The sequence below is a fragment of the Stomoxys calcitrans genome, chromosome 4 (genome assembly GCF_963082655.1).
Source record: "Stomoxys calcitrans chromosome 4, idStoCalc2.1, whole genome shotgun sequence".
Lineage (NCBI taxonomy): Eukaryota > Metazoa > Arthropoda > Insecta > Diptera > Muscidae > Stomoxys > Stomoxys calcitrans.
The window spans coordinates 1,579,918-1,597,407 of NC_081555.1; the positions used below are offsets into that span (position 1 = coordinate 1,579,918).

Genomic DNA, 17,490 nt, shown 5'->3' on the forward strand with positions numbered 1-17,490 from the left:
TCTCATGAAGCGGACGCCCATAGTTTTCGTCGTCTCACCAGCCATTGGTACGTCCACAAATCTATTTTGGATACGTTAAATGCTTAAGGAAGTTATAGACTATATGGAACCCAAGCCATAGTAGGTGGAATGGTACTTAGAGGTCGATTATTAATGGTCACGCAACTACAGTTTCGTTGTCAGGAGATAAAATCATGAAATAACAAAAATAGTTCTCGGTTGCATTCAATATCAGTGTTTTGATCATGCAGCTACTAAGTAATTGTAAAAACATATGCAATTTAATACAGCAATGGCAATTTCTCTAACACATTTAGCCGTTGGCAACTCAGCTGAAGTTAGGTTGCAATCCATAATCGACCCATTAATCTTAGAATGTCGTTGATGTAGGTTCTCTTGGTTAAGAAACAAAAGAAAGTGTCAGATTTTTAATCGTTGCACTTATACACCTTTTTTTCAGAGAGGAAAGTTCATCTACTATGCATCGAAGTGTTAAAAATCTCCTTTTCAAACTGCACGCAAAAGGCTTTCAATAAGCATTTACATTTTAAAGTACGCGAACGGAGCTAGTTATGTTATTAAAAAAAATTTATATAAATATGGTAACTTTGGCCTTACGTCACTTTGCCGAAAACAGCTGACAGCATTTACATCTTATTCTAGCATCAAAGCATAAAATTTAATTTATAAACTAATATGGCATACGATCTAAAAAAGGAATCAGATGTGAAGGAGTATATAGATAAGCTTGGCGTGGAATATCGTTTTGGGTGCTATTCGGAAAAAAAGCCTGAAGGTGAGTAAAAAATTGCATTCCTAACCTATCCTTTGTAGTAGCCCAAAGGAATGGAAGAGTTTCTTTTAGGAGCTTCATGTCTGCTGCTGAATAGTTGAACTTGCCATTACATCTAAACAAATATAACCTTTGTCCACTGTATTCACATAAAAGGTTTTGTTTTTGTTTCCTTTTTGCTTCCCACATATCGTTCCAATGTTTTGACTTTGTGCATTGGTTAGCATGCAAATAACATTGTTACAAGTTAATGCCAGCAATTGGTTTATGCCAAAAAGAATGTTGTTTCTTCGAAATATGATTCGCGGAGATCAAATTTGAATACCAGTATGCACTTTAACAGGCTTTGTAAATTTGGATAAATGGCAGAGCCGTGGTCGGCTCATTGGCTTTGTCAATGTGAAATTAGATTACAAATCTGATATTCGAAAAACGCATATTGCATAATGCTTGGTGTCTTAACATATCCCTTAGGTTTCGATTGATTTTACTTGGGACATCTTTCAGCTAAGCTAGTCACATACGTACTTTCGCAGGAGTATGAAATAACAATTTTGTTTTTGGATTAATATTGCATATAACTAAGAAATAGGCTAGGCATACAACAGATGCCGGCAATGTTTACAGCAGGTACTGCACAACCGATAATTTCGAATATCTTAGGAAATTTATTATTCATGTAAATTTACAGAACATTGGCAAAGTTTTTTATATGCTTCGTCGACCATGTGTAATCCTTTATAATATTACGTAATAATTCATAAATACGGCTTATTAATGAAAGCTTTGTATTTACTACTATTGTTTTTTGTAGTGTGCCATTTATTGGGCGACTATTTGGAGGGCATCAAAAAGGACTTCGAGAAAGCGGCTAAGGTTTATAAATCGACATGTGACGACTATGGTTACGCAAAGTCGTGTTTCAAATATGGCAACTACAGCTTTTTGGGAAAAGGCAAAAGCGGCGGCAACAAAGGTGACCCAAGAGCTGCATTCAGTTATTATGAAAAAGGTTGCAATTTAAATGACTCTGACTCGTGTTTGCATTCCGGTTTGTTGTTGGTGTCTCGCTCTATGCCCAAAGAAATTGATCGAGATGTGCAAAAGGTACGTTGGCCTCAAAGTAATGAATAAGAACATTAATATTTTCCTTTTTTCTAGGGTTTAACATATCTTACTAAAAGTTGCGACATGAACAATGCCACAGCATGCTTCTATTTGTCTGGCATGCATATATCTGGTGTTCAGAACAAACCGGAAGAATATAACCCCCATGCACCACCTTCGACGCAAGCTCCTCAGAAACCGGTAAAAGAAAGCGATTACATTGTGCAAAAGGATATGAAAAAGGCATTTGAATTTGCTTACAAGGCTTGTGAGCTGCGCAATATGTATGCTTGCGCAAATTTAAGCCAGATGTATGCCCGCGGTGATGGAACAGAGAAAAATGAAACTGAGGCTGAAAAATATAAAAAGGTCGCTATGGAGTTGCAAGAGGAAATTAAAAAACAACAACAAACTTTACAATTCCAACAGGGTTTGAAAAATCCCCAATAATGATGAGTTCACATTATTTGGGAACAATTTACAATTCTGTACTTCTGTTTCCGGGCCTATTTATTTGAAATGATCGGCATGAAACCGACAACTATTTTCAGTTGTTGTAATTTGATTTATTTGACGGCACATTAATTGATTAGTTTTATTTGTTGCATTATTGTTTCTCTCGTCCCTTACCTATCCCTTTTAAAGTAATTTTATCAAGCGAGAAAGAAACAATTATTTTGTTTAAATTTTTGCATAAGATTTACTATTTACGTACACAAACATATTTTTGAAATGGACGTATAACATATAAAAATAGTTAAATTTAAATATAATATAAGTAATGTCTTCGCTATAATTTTTATAAGTGGCAGGTAAGTTATCCCGACAGCAAGTGAGACTTCGAAGAGTTGAGTACTTTATATTTGCTGCTCAGGAAATTGCCTTTTTTTGCTGGCACATCTCTAATATGTCAAACACGTGGCAACATTATCATGTATCGTTAGGCTGCTAGACAGCGCCATCTATTGTTTGTGTTAGAGAGAAAAGCTTTTAGCTGGTCTTGATTCTTTGAAGTTTACTTTTTTTCCCAGAAAGATAACTCGTGGGAGATACATCCTAGCCACAAAATGTAAGCGGCTCTAAAAAGCTAAAAAGGTCGATTTTCCGTGGGTACTAATTAAAGCCCACTATTGCCTCCTTCTTTAGTCGATAAAATGGCTTATAACTTGTGATAGATGGCGCTGTCTCGCTGCCATACCATAAACGGTAGTGTTGCCATGTAATTGGTTATTAATATCAATCTGGGTTGAAATAAACACGCTAGAACAAAAATGAGGAAGTAAATTTGGCGCTCAAGTTTTACAATTTCGAAATTTTAAAATTTTTCTCATTGAAATTTTCGAAAATCACCAAAATTTCGAAGTTTTCAAAATCTTAAAAATGTTGGCGAATCTAAAGGACAACGAGGCAAAATTTCAAAATCTGTCATCGGAGCGTCAAAATCGCGCGTATTTTCACTTAAATCGACACGTTTTTTGTCAACAAATGGGTATTTTGAACATTAGAAATATGCTCTGAATTCAGTTTTCGATGGGGAATTATATTCGCCAACATTTTTTGCGAAAAGCGAAAAAAAGTTTTTTTGACCATTTTTCAGACAAGGCTATAAGTCATTGAAATTTTCGAAAATCACCAAAATTTCGAAGTTTTCAAAATCTTAAAAATGTTGGCGAATCTAAAGGACAACGAGGCAAAATTTCGAAATCTGTCATCGGAGCGTCAAAATCGCGCGTATTTTCACTTAAATCGACACGTTTTTTGTCAATAAATGGATATTTTGAACATTTGAAATATGCTCTGAATTCAGTTTTCGATGGGGAATTATATTCGCCAACATTTTTTGCGAAAAGCGAAAAAAAGTTTTTTTGACCATTTTTCAGACAAGGCTATAAGTCATTGAAATTTTCGAAAATCACCAAAATTTCCAAGTTTTCAAAATCTTAAAAATGTTGGCGAATCTAAAGGACAACGAGGCAAAATTTCAAAATCTGTCATCGGAGCGTCAAAATCGCGCGTATTTTCACTTAAATCGACACGTTTTTTGTCAACAAATGGGTATTTTGAACATTTGAAATATGCTCTGAATTCAGTTTTCGATGGGGAATTATATTCGCCAACATTTTTTGCGAAAAGCGAAAAAAAGTTTTTTTGACCATTTTTCAGACAAGGCTATAAGTCATTGAAATTTTCGAAAATCACCAAAATTTCGAAGTTTTCAAAATCTCAAAACTGTTGGCGAATCTAAAGGACAATTAGGAAAATTTCCGAAATCTGTCATCAGAGCGTCAAAATCGCGCGTATTTTCACTTAAATCGACACGTTTTTTGTCAACAAATGGCTTTTTTGAACATTTGAAATATGCTCTGAAAATCTCAAAACTGTTGGCGAATCTAAAGGACAATTAGGAAAATTTCCGAAATCTGTCATCAGAGCGTCAAAATCGCGCGTATTTTCACTTAAATCGACACGTTTTTTGTCAGCAAATGGGTTTTTTGAACATTTGAAATATGCTCTGAATTCAGTTTTCGATGGGGAATTATATTCGCCAACATTTTTTGCGAAAAGCGAAAAAAAGTTTTTTTGACCATTTTTCAGACAAGGCTATAAGTCATTGAAATTTTCGAAAATCACCAAAATTTCGAAGTTTTCAAAATCTCAAAACTGTTGGCGAATCTATAGGACAATGAGGCAAAATTTCGAAATCTGTCATCAGAGCGTCAAAATCGCGCGTATTTTCACTTAAATCGACACGTTTTTTGTCAATAAATGGATATTTTGAACATTTGAAATATGCTTTGAAATATTTGAAATCGCCAAAATTTCGAAGTTTTCAAAATCTTACAAATGTTGGCGAATCTAAAGGACAATTAGGAAAATTTCCGAAATCTGTCATCAGAGCGTCAAAATCGCGCGTATTTTCACTTAAATCGACACGTTTTTTGTCAACAAATGGCTTTTTCGAACATTTGAAATATGCTCTGAATTCAGTTTTCGATGGGGAATTATATTCGCCAACATTTTTTGCGAAAAGCGAAAAAAAGTTTTTTTGACCATTTTTCAGACAAGGCTATAAGTCATTGAAATTTTCGAAAATCGCCAAAATTTCGAAGTTTTCAAAATCTTACAAATGTTGGCGAATCTAAAGGACAATTAGGAAAATTTCCGAAATCTGTCATCAGAGCGTCAAAATCGCGCGTATTTTCACTTAAATCGACACGTTTTTTGTCAACAAATGGCTTTTTTGAACATTTGAAATATGCTCTGAATTCAGTTTTCGATGGGGAATTATATTCGCCAACATTTTTTGCGAAAAGCGAAAAAAAGTTTTTTTGACCATTTTTCAGACAAGGCTATAAGTCATTGAAATTTTCGAAAATCGCCAAAATTTCGAAGTTTTCAAAATCTTATAAATGTTGGCGAATCTAAAGGACAATTAGGAAAATTTCCGAAATCTGTCATCAGAGCGTCAAAATCGCGCGTATTTTCACTTAAATCGACACGTTTTTTGTCAACAAATGGGTTTTTTGAACATTTGAAATATGCTCTGAATTCAGTTTTCGATGGGGAATTATATTCGCCAACATTTTTTGCGAAAAGTGAAAAAAAGTTTTTTTGACCATTTTTCAGACAAGGCTATAAGTCATTGAAATTTTCGAAAATCGCCAAAATTTCGAAGTTTTCAAAATCTTACAAATGTTGGCGAATCTAAAGGACAATTAGGAAAATTTCCGAAATCTGTCATCAGAGCGTCAAAATCGCGCGTATTTTCACTTAAATCGACACGTTTTTTGTCAACAAATGGCTTTTTTGAACATTTGAAATATGCTCTGAATTCAGTTTTCGATGGGGAATTATATTCGCCAACATTTTTTGCGAAAAGCGAAAAAAAGTTTTTTTGACCATTTTTCAGACAAGGCTATAAGTCATTGAAATTTTCGAAAATCGCCAAAATTTCGAAGTTTTCAAAATCTTACAAATGTTGGCGAATCTAAAGGACAATTAGGAAAATTTCCGAAATCTGTCATCAGAGCGTCAAAATCGCGCGTATTTTCACTTAAATCGACACGTTTTTTGTCAACAAATGGCTTTTTTGAACATTTGAAATATGCTCTGAATTCAGTTTTCGATGGGGAATTATATTCGCCAACATTTTTTGCGAAAAGCGAAAAAAAGTTTTTTTGACCATTTTTCAGACAAGGCTATAAGTCATTGAAATTTTCGAAAATCGCCAAAATTTCGAAGTTTTCAAAATCTTACAAATGTTGGCGAATCTAAAGGACAATTAGGAAAATTTCCGAAATCTGTCATCAGAGCGTCAAAATCGCGCGTATTTTCACTTAAATCGACACGTTTTTTGTCAACAAATGGCTTTTTTGAACATTTGAAATATGCTCTGAATTCAGTTTTCGATGGGGAATTATATTCGCCAACATTTTTTGCGAAAAGCGAAAAAAAGTTTTTTTGACCATTTTTCAGACAAGGCTATAAGTCATTGAAATTTTCGAAAATCACCAAAATTTCGAAGTTTTCAAAATCTCAAAACTGTTGGCGAATCTATAGGACAATGAGGCAAAATTTCGAAATCTGTCATCAGAGCGTCAAAATCGCGCGTATTTTCACTTAAATCGACACGTTTTTTGTCAATAAATGGATATTTTGAACATTTGAAATATGCTTTGAAATATTTGAAATCGCCAAAATTTCGAAGTTTTCAAAATCTTACAAATGTTGGCGAATCTAAAGGACAATTAGGAAAATTTCCGAAATCTGTCATCAGAGCGTCAAAATCGCGCGTATTTTCACTTAAATCGACACGTTTTTTGTCAACAAATGGCTTTTTTGAACATTTGAAATATGCTCTGAATTCAGTTTTCGATGGGGAATTATATTCGCCAACATTTTTTGCGAAAAGCGAAAAAAAGTTTTTTTGACCATTTTTCAGACAAGGCTATAAGTCATTGAAATTTTCGAAAATCGCCAAAATTTCGAAGTTTTCAAAATCTCAAAACTGTTGGCGAATCTAAAGGACAATGAGGCAAAATTTCGAAATCTGTCATCAGAGCGTCAAAATCGCGCGTATTTTCACTTAAATCGACACGTTTTTTGTCAGCAAATGGGTTTTTTGAACATTTGAAATATGCTCTGAATTCAGTTTTCGATGGGGAATTATATTCGCCAACATTTTTTGCGAAAAGCGAAAAAAAGTTTTTTTGACCATTTTTCAGACAAGGCTATAAGTCATTGAAATTTTCGAAAATCACCAAAATTTCGAAGTTTTCAAAATCTCAAAACTGTTGGCGAATCTATAGGACAATGAGGCAAAATTTCGAAATCTGTCATCAGAGCGTCAAAATCGCGCGTATTTTCACTTAAATCGACACGTTTTTTGTCAATAAATGGATATTTTGAACATTTGAAATATGCTTTGAAATATTTGAAATCGCCAAAATTTCGAAGTTTTCAAAATCTTACAAATGTTGGCGAATCTAAAGGACAATTAGGAAAATTTCCGAAATCTGTCATCAGAGCGTCAAAATCGCGCGTATTTTCACTTAAATCGACACGTTTTTTGTCAACAAATGGCTTTTTTGAACATTTGAAATATGCTCTGAATTCAGTTTTCGATGGGGAATTATATTCGCCAACATTTTTTGCGAAAAGCGAAAAAAAGTTTTTTTGACCATTTTTCAGACAAGGCTATAAGTCATTGAAATTTTCGAAAATCGCCAAAATTTCGAAGTTTTCAAAATCTCAAAACTGTTGGCGAATCTAAAGGACAATGAGGCAAAATTTCGAAATCTGTCATCAGAGCGTCAAAATCGCGCGTATTTTCACTTAAATCGACACGTTTTTTGTCAGCAAATGGGTTTTTTGAACATTTGAAATATGCTCTGAATTCAGTTTTCGATGGGGAATTATATTCGCCAACATTTTTTGCGAAAAGCGAAAAAAAGTTTTTTTGACCATTTTTCAGACAAGGCTATAAGTCATTGAAATTTTCGAAAATCACCAAAATTTCGAAGTTTTCAAAATCTCAAAACTGTTGGCGAATCTATAGGACAATGAGGCAAAATTTCGAAATCTGTCATCAGAGCGTCAAAATCGCCCGTATTTTCACTTAAATCGACACGTTTTTTGTCAATAAATGGATATTTTGAACATTTGAAATATGCTCTGAATTCAGTTTTCGATGGGGAATTATATTCGCCAACATTTTTTGCGAAAAGCGAAAAAAAGTTTTTTTGACCATTTTTCAGACAAGGCTATAAGTCATTGAAATTTTCGAAAATCGCCAAAATTTCGAAGTTTTCAAAATCTTACAAATGTTGGCGAATCTAAAGGACAATTAGGAAAATTTCCGAAATCTGTCATCAGAGCGTCAAAATCGCGCGTATTTTCACTTAAATCGACACGTTTTTGTCAACAAATGGGTTTTTTGAACATTTGAAATATGCTCTGAATTCAGTTTTCGATGGGGAATTATATTCGCCAACATTTTTTGCGAAAAGCGAAAAAAAGTTTTTTTGACCATTTTTCAGACAAGGCTATAAGTCATTGAAATTTTCGAAAATCGCCAAAATTTCGAAGTTTTCAAAATCTCAAAACTGTTGGCGAATCTAAAGGACAATGAGGCAAAATTTCGAAATCTGTCATCAGAGCGTCAAAATCGCGCGTATTTTCACATAAATCGACACGTTTTTTGTCAACAAATGGCTTTTTTGAACATTTGAAATATGCTCTGAATTCAGTTTTCGATGGGGAATTATATTCGCCAACATTTTTTGCGAAAAGCGAAAAAAAGTTTTTTTGACCATTTTTCAGACAAGGCTATAAGTCATTGAAATTTTCGAAAATCGCCAAAATTTCGAAGTTTTCAAAATCTCAAAACTGTTGGCGAATCTAAAGGACAATGAGGCAAAATTTCGAAATCTGTCATCAGAGCGTCAAAATCGCGCGTATTTTCACATAAATCGACACGTTTTTTGTCAACAAATGGCTTTTTTGAACATTTGAAATATGCTTTGAATTCAGTTTTCGATGGGGAATTATATTCGCCAACGTTTTTTGCGAAAAGCGAAAAAAAGTTTTTTTGACCATTTTTCAGACAAGGCTATAAGTCATTGAAATTTTCGAAAATCACCAAAATTTCGAAGTTTTCAAAATCTCAAAACTGTTGGCGAATCTAAAGGACAATGAGGCAAAATTTCGAAATCTGTCATCAGAGCGTCAAAATCGCGCGTATTTTCACATAAATCGACACGTTTTTTGTCAACAAATGGCTTTTTTGAACATTTGAAATATGCTCTGAATTCAGTTTTCGATGGGGAATTATATTCGCCAACATTTTTTGCGAAAAGCGAAAAAAAGTTTTTTTGACCATTTTTCAGACAAGGCTATAAGTCATTTTCGAAATTTTCGAAAATCGCCAAAATTTCGAAGTTTTCAAAATCTCAAAACTGTTGGCGAATCTAAAGGACAATGAGGCAAAATTTCGAAATCTGTCATCAGAGCGTCAAAATCGCCCGTATTTTCACTTAAATCGACACGTTTTTTGTCAACAAATGGGCTTTTTGAACATTTGAAATATGCTCTGAATTCAGTTTTCGATGGGGAATTATATTCGCCAACGTTTTTTGCGAAAAGCGAAAAAAAGTTTTTTTGACCATTTTTCAGACAAGGCTATAAGTCATTGAAATTTTCGAAAATCACCAAAATTTCGAAGTTTTCAAAATCTCAAAACTGTTGGCGAATCTAAAGGACAATGAGGCAAAATTTCGAAATCTGTCATCAGAGCGTCAAAATCGCGCGTATTTTCACTTAAATCGACACGTTTTTTGACAACAAATGGGTATTTTGAACATTTGAAATATGCTCTGAACTCAGTTTTCGATGGGGAATTATATTCGCCAACGTTTTTTGCGAAAAGCGAAAAAAAGTTTTTTTGACCATTTTTCAGACAAGGCTATAAGTCATTGAAATTTTCGAAAATCACCAAAATTTCGAAGTTTTCAAAATCTCAAAACTGTTGGCGAATCTAAAGGACAATGAGGCAAAATTTCGAAATCTGTCATCAGAGCGTCAAAATCGCGCGTATTTTCACATAAATCGACACGTTTTTTGTCAACAAATGGCTTTTTTGAACATTTGAAATATGCTCTGAATTCAGTTTTCGATGGGGAATTATATTCGCCAACGTTTTTTGCGAAAAGCGAAAAAAGTTTTTTTGACCATTTTTCAGACAAGGCTATAAGTCATTGAAATTTTCGAAAATCACCAAAATTTCAAAGTTTTCAAAATCTTAAAAATGTTGGCGAATCTAAAGGACAACGAGGCAAAATTTCAAAATCTGTCATCAGAGCGTCAAAATCGCGCGTATTTTCACTTAAATCGACACGTTTTTTGTCAACAAATGGGTTTTTTGAACATTTGAAATATGCTCTGAATTCAGTTTTCGATGGGGAATTATATTCGCCAACATTTTTTGCGAAAAGCGAAAAAAAGTTTTTTTGACCATTTTTCAGACAAGGCTATAAGTCATTGAAATTTTCGAAAATCACCAAAATTTCGAAGTTTTCAAAATCTCAAAACTGTTGGCGAATCTATAGGACAATGAGGCAAAATTTCGAAATCTGTCATCAGAGCGTCAAAATCGCGCGTATTTTCACTTAAATCGACACGTTTTTTGACAACAAATGGGTATTTTGAACATTTGAAATATGCTCTGAACTCAGTTTTCGATGGGGAATTATATTCGCCAACATTTTTTGCGAAAAGCGAAAAAAAGTTTTTTTGACCATTTTTCAGACAAGGCTATAAGTCATTGAAATTTTCGAAAATCGCCAAAATTTCGAAGTTTTCAAAATCTCAAAACTGTTGGCGAATCTAAAGGACAATGAGGCAAAATTTCGAAATCTGTCATCAGAGCGTCAAAATCGCGCGTATTTTCACTTAAATCGACACGTTTTTTGTCAACAAATGGGTATTTTGAACATTTGAAATATGCTCTGAATTCAGTTTTCTATGGGGAATTATATTCGCCAACATTTTTTGCGAAAAGCGAAAAAAAGTTTTTTTGACCATTTTTCAGACAAGGCTATAAGTCATTGAAATTTTCGAAAATCGCCAAAATTTCGAAGTTTTCAAAATCTCAAAACTGTTGGCGAATCTAAAGGACAATGAGGCAAAATTTCGAAATCTGTCGTCAGAGCGTCAAAATCGCGCGTATTTTCACTTAAATCGACACGTTTTTTGACAACAAATGGGTATTTTGAACATTTGAAATATGCTCTGAACTCAGTTTTCGATGAGGAATTATATTCGCCAACAGTTTTTGCGAAAAGCGAAAAAAAGTTTTTTTGACCATTTTTCAGACAAGGCTATAAGTCATTTTCGAAATTTTCGAAAATCGCCAAAATTTCGAAGTTTTCAAAATCTCAAAACTGTTGGCGAATCTAAAGGACAATGAGGCAAAATTTCGAAATCTGTCATCAGAGCGTCAAAATCGCGCGTATTTTCACATAAATCGACACGTTTTTTGTCAACAAATGGCTTTTTTGAACATTTGAAATATGCTCTGAATTCAGTTTTCGATGGGGAATTATATTCGCCAACATTTTTTGCGAAAAGCGAAAAAAAGTTTTTTTGACCATTTTTCAGACAAGGCTATAAGTCATTGAAATTTTCGAAAATCACCAAAATTTCGAAGTTTTCAAAATCTCAAAACTGTTGGCGAATCTATAGGACAATGAGGCAAAATTTCGAAATCTGTCATCAGAGCGTCAAAATCGCGCGTATTTTCACTTAAATCGACACGTTTTTTGACAACAAATGGGTATTTTGAACATTTGAAATATGCTCTGAACTCAGTTTTCGATGGGGAATTATATTCGCCAACATTTTTTGCGAAAAGCGAAAAAAAGTTTTTTTGACCATTTTTCAGACAAGGCTATAAGTCATTGAAATTTTCGAAAATCGCCAAAATTTCGAAGTTTTCAAAATCTCAAAACTGTTGGCGAATCTAAAGGACAATGAGGCAAAATTTCGAAATCTGTCATCAGAGCGTCAAAATCGCGCGTATTTTCACTTAAATCGACACGTTTTTTGACAACAAATGGGTATTTTGAACATTTGAAATATGATCTGAACTCAGTTTTCGATGGGGAATTATATTCGCCAACAGTTTTTGCGAAAAGCGAAAAAAAGTTTTTTTGACCATTTTTCAGACAAGGCTATAAGTCATTGAAATTTTCGAAAATCACCAAAATTTCGAAGTTTTCAAAATCTCAAAACTGTTGGCGAATCTATAGAACAATGAGGCAAAATTTCGAAATCTGTCATCAGAGCGTCAAAATCGCGCGTATTTTCACTTAAATCGACACGTTTTTTGACAACAAATGGGTATTTTGAACATTTGAAATATGCTCTGAACTCAGTTTTCGATGGGGAATTATATTCGCCAACGTTTTTTGCGAAAAGCGAAAAAAAGTTTTTTTGACCATTTTTCAGACAAGGCTATAAGTCATTGAAATTTTCGAAAATCGCCAAAATTTCGAAGTTTTCAAAATCTCAAAACTGTTGGCGAATCTAAAGGACAATGAGGCAAAATTTCGAAATCTGTCATCAGAGCGTCAAAATCGCGCGTATTTTCACTTAAATCGACACGTTTTTTGTCAACAAATGGGTTTTTTGAACATTTGAAATATGCTCTGAATTCAGTTTTCGATGGGGAATTATATTCGCCAACATTTTTTGCGAAAAGCGAAAAAAAGTTTTTTTGACCATTTTTCAGACAAGGCTATAAGTCATTGAAATTTTCGAAAATCACCAAAATTTCAAAGTTTTCAAAATCTTAAAAATGTTGGCGAATCTAAAGGACAACGAGGCAAAATTTCAAAATCTGTCATCAGAGCGTCAAAATCGCGCGTATTTTCACTTAAATCGACACGTTTTTTGTCAACAAATGGGTTTTTTGAACATTTGAAATATGCTCTGAATTCAGTTTTCGATGGGGAATTATATTCGCCAACAGTTTTTGCGAAAAGCGAAAAAAAGTTTTTTTTGACCATTTTTCAGACAAGGCTATAAGTCATTTTCGAAAATCGCCAAAATTTCGAAGTTTTCAAAATCTCAAAACTGTTGGCGAATCTAAAGGACAACGAGGCAAAATTTCAAAATCTGTCATCAGAGCGTCAAAATCGCGCGTATTTTCACTTAAATCGACACGTTTTTTGTCAACAAATGGGTTTTTTGAACATTTGAAATATGCTCTGAATTCAGTTTTCGATGGGGAATTATATTCGCCAACATTTTTTGCGAAAAGCGAAAAAAAGTTTTTTTGACCATTTTTCAGACAAGCCTATAAGTCATTGAAATTTTCGAAAATCGCCAAAATTTCGAAGTTTTCAAAATCTCAAAACTGTTGGCGAATCTAAAGGACAATGAGGCAAAATTTCGAAATCTGTCATCAGAGCGTCAAAATCGCGCGTATTTTCACTTAAATCGACACGTTTTTTGTCAACAAATGGGTTTTTTGAACATTTGAAATATGCTCTGAATTCAGTTTTCGATGGGGAATTATATTCGCCAACATTTTTTGCGAAAAGCGAAAAAAAGTTTTTTTGACCATTTTTCAGACAAGGCTATAAGTCATTGAAATTTTCGAAAATCACCAAAATTTCGAAGTTTTCAAAATCTCAAAACTGTTGGCGAATCTATAGGACAATGAGGCAAAATTTCGAAATCTGTCATCAGAGCGTCAAAATCGCGCGTATTTTCACTTAAATCGACACGTTTTTTGACAACAAATGGGTATTTTGAACATTTGAAATATGCTCTGAACTCAGTTTTCGATGGGGAATTATATTCGCCAACATTTTTTGCGAAAAGCGAAAAAAAGTTTTTTTGACCATTTTTCAGACAAGGCTATAAGTCATTGAAATTTTCGAAAATCGCCAAAATTTCGAAGTTTTCAAAATCTCAAAACTGTTGGCGAATCTAAAGGACAATGAGGCAAAATTTCGAAATCTGTCATCAGAGCGTCAAAATCGCGCGTATTTTCACTTAAATCGACACGTTTTTTGACAACAAATGGGTATTTTGAACATTTGAAATATGATCTGAACTCAGTTTTCGATGGGGAATTATATTCGCCAACAGTTTTTGCGAAAAGCGAAAAAAAGTTTTTTTGACCATTTTTCAGACAAGGCAATAAGTCATTGAAATTTTCGAAAATCACCAAAATTTCGAAGTTTTCAAAATCTCAAAACTGTTGGCGAATCTATAGAACAATGAGGCAAAATTTCGAAATCTGTCATCAGAGCGTCAAAATCGCGCGTATTTTCACTTAAATCGACACGTTTTTTGACAACAAATGGGTATTTTGAACATTTGAAATATGCTCTGAACTCAGTTTTCGATGGGGAATTATATTCGCCAACGTTTTTTGCGAAAAGCGAAAAAAAGTTTTTTTGACCATTTTTCAGACAAGGCTATAAGTCATTGAAATTTTCGAAAATCGCCAAAATTTCGAAGTTTTCAAAATCTCAAAACTGTTGGCGAATCTAAAGGACAATGAGGCAAAATTTCGAAATCTGTCATCAGAGCGTCAAAATCGCGCGTATTTTCACTTAAATCGACACGTTTTTTGTCAACAAATGGGTATTTTGAACATTTGAAATATGCTCTGAATTCAGTTTTCGATGGGGAATTATATTCGCCAACATTTTTTGCGAAAAGCGAAAAAAAGTTTTTTTGACCATTTTTCAGACAAGGCTATAAGTCATTGAAATTTTCGAAAATCACCAAAATTTCAAAGTTTTCAAAATCTTAAAAATGTTGGCGAATCTAAAGGACAACGAGGCAAAATTTCAAAATCTGTCATCAGAGCGTCAAAATCGCGCGTATTTTCACTTAAATCGACACGTTTTTTGTCAACAAATGGGTTTTTTGAACATTTGAAATATGCTCTGAATTCAGTTTTCGATGGGGAATTATATTCGCCAACAGTTTTTGCGAAAAGCGAAAAAAAGTTTTTTTTGACCATTTTTCAGACAAGGCTATAAGTCATTTTCGAAAATCGCCAAAATTTCGAAGTTTTCAAAATCTCAAAACTGTTGGCGAATCTAAAGGACAACGAGGCAAAATTTCAAAATCTGTCATCAGAGCGTCAAAATCGCGCGTATTTTCACTTAAATCGACACGTTTTTTGTCAACAAATGGGTTTTTTGAACATTTGAAATATGCTCTGAATTCAGTTTTCGATGGGGAATTATATTCGCCAACATTTTTTGCGAAAAGCGAAAAAAAGTTTTTTTGACCATTTTTCAGACAAGGCTATAAGTCATTGAAATTTTCGAAAATCGCCAAAATTTCGAAGTTTTCAAAATCTCAAAACTGTTGGCGAATCTAAAGGACAATGAGGCAAAATTTCGAAATCTGTCATCAGAGCGTCAAAATCGCGCGTATTTTCACTTAAATCGACACGTTTTTTGTCAACAAATGGGTTTTTTGAACATTTGAAATATGCTCTGAATTCAGTTTTCGATGGGGAATTATATTCGCCAACATTTTTTGCGAAAAGCGAAAAAAAGTTTTTTTGACCATTTTTCAGACAAGGCTATAAGTCATTGAAATTTTCGAAAATCACCAAAATTTCGAAGTTTTCAAAATCTCAAAACTGTTGGCGAATCTATAGGACAATGAGGCAAAATTTCGAAATCTGTCATCAGAGCGTCAAAATCGCGCGTATTTTCACTTAAATCGACACGTTTTTTGACAACAAATGGGTATTTTGAACATTTGAAATATGCTCTGAACTCAGTTTTCGATGGGGAATTATATTCGCCAACATTTTTTGCGAAAAGCGAAAAAAAGTTTTTTTGACCATTTTTCAGACAAGGCTATAAGTCATTGAAATTTTCGAAAATCGCCAAAATTTCGAAGTTTTCAAAATCTCAAAACTGTTGGCGAATCTAAAGGACAATGAGGCAAAATTTCGAAATCTGTCATCAGAGCGTCAAAATCGCGCGTATTTTCACTTAAATCGACACGTTTTTTGTCAGCAAATGGGTTTTTTGAACATTTGAAATATGCTCTGAATTCAGTTTTCGATGGGGAATTATATTCGCCAACGTTTTTTGCGAAAAGCGAAAAAAAGTTTTTTTGACCATTTTTCAGACAAGGCTATAAGTCATTGAAATTTTCGAAAATCGCCAAAATTTCGAAGTTTTCAAAATCTCAAAACTGTTGGCGAATCTAAAGGACAATGAGGCAAAATTTCGAAATCTGTCATCAGAGCGTCAAAATCGCGCGTATTTTCACTTAAATCGACACGTTTTTTGTCAGCAAATGGGTTTTTTGAACATTTGAAATATGCTCTGAATTCAGTTTTCGATGGGGAATTATATTCGCCAACGTTTTTTGCGAAAAGCGAAAAAAAGTTTTTTTGACCATTTTTCAGACAAGGCTATAAGTCATTGAAATTTTCGAAAATCACCAAAATTTCGAAGTTTTCAAAATCTCAAAACTGTTGGCGAATCTAAAGGACAATGAGGCAAAATTTCGAAATCTGTCATCAGAGCGTCAAAATCGCGCTTATTTTCACTTAAATCGACACGTTTTTTTGTCAACAAATGGGTTTTTTGAACATTTGAAATATGCTCTGAATTCAGTTTTCGATGGGGAATTATATTCGCCAACATTTTTTGCGAAAAGCGAAAAAAAGTTTTTTTGACCATTTTTCAGACAAGGCTATAAGTCATTGAAATTTTCGAAAATCATCAAAATTTCGAAGTTTTCAAAATCTCAAAAATGTTGGCGAATCTTAAGGACGAAAGTCATTGAAATTTTCGAAAATAAGCACAATTTCGAAATTTTCAAAATCTAAAAAATGTTGGCGAATCCTAAGGACGATGAGAAAACATTTCGAAATTCATCATTAGCGCGTCAAAATCGCACGTATTTGCACTGAAATTGAAGCGTATTTTGCCAAAAATTGGGAATTTTAAAAATCTGAAATATGCTCTGAATTCAGTATTCAATGAGGAATTGCATTCGCCAATGTTTTTTACAAAAATCGAAAAAAGTTTTTTTTGACCATTTTTTGGACATTGAAGTTTTCGAAAATCAGCACAATTTCGAAATTTTCAAAATCTCAAAAATGTTGGCGCATCTTAAGGACGATGGGAAAACATTTTTAAATTCATCATTAGCGCGTCAAATTAGTTCGTATTTGCACTGAAATCGGCGCCTTTTTATTTCCAGAGCGTTAAGTTAATTTTGTAGTCCATTGGTAACGAGTAAAAAAAACAATTAATTTTCATAAATTTTTGGTTTTTACATTTATTTAAATTTGTTTTTTATTTATATTTAAATTACAAATCTTATAAAATAAATTAAAATTCATTAAAATTTTGCTTATAGATGTGTTTGCAAATTTCATTTATACATACATCTTTCTCAAAGGACAAAAATTGACAAGTTTCAATTGTTAACGTTGTACAAAGTAAATTTTTATTTAGGTGTCTTTGGTGTGCGAGTGTGTGTGTGTGTGTGTAGGAAGTGTTTATTTCACTTTACGAAGGGAGTGTGGG

The 17,490-nt window shown here is 33.5% G+C and overlaps 1 protein-coding gene across 1 annotated transcript; it reads left to right on the forward strand.

The window, feature by feature from the left end:
* The first annotated feature begins 636 nt into the window (after window positions 1-636).
* Window positions 637-2,639, forward strand: LOC106085735 (cytochrome c oxidase assembly factor 7 homolog). The gene is made up of 3 exons (XM_013250123.2): window positions 637-796; window positions 1,608-1,900; window positions 1,955-2,639. The coding sequence occupies exons 1-3, from the start codon at window positions 697-699 to the stop codon at window positions 2,348-2,350; spliced, it is 789 nt and encodes a 262-aa protein (XP_013105577.2). The 5' UTR covers window positions 637-696; the 3' UTR covers window positions 2,351-2,639.
* The last annotated feature ends 14,851 nt before the right edge of the window (window positions 2,640-17,490 follow it).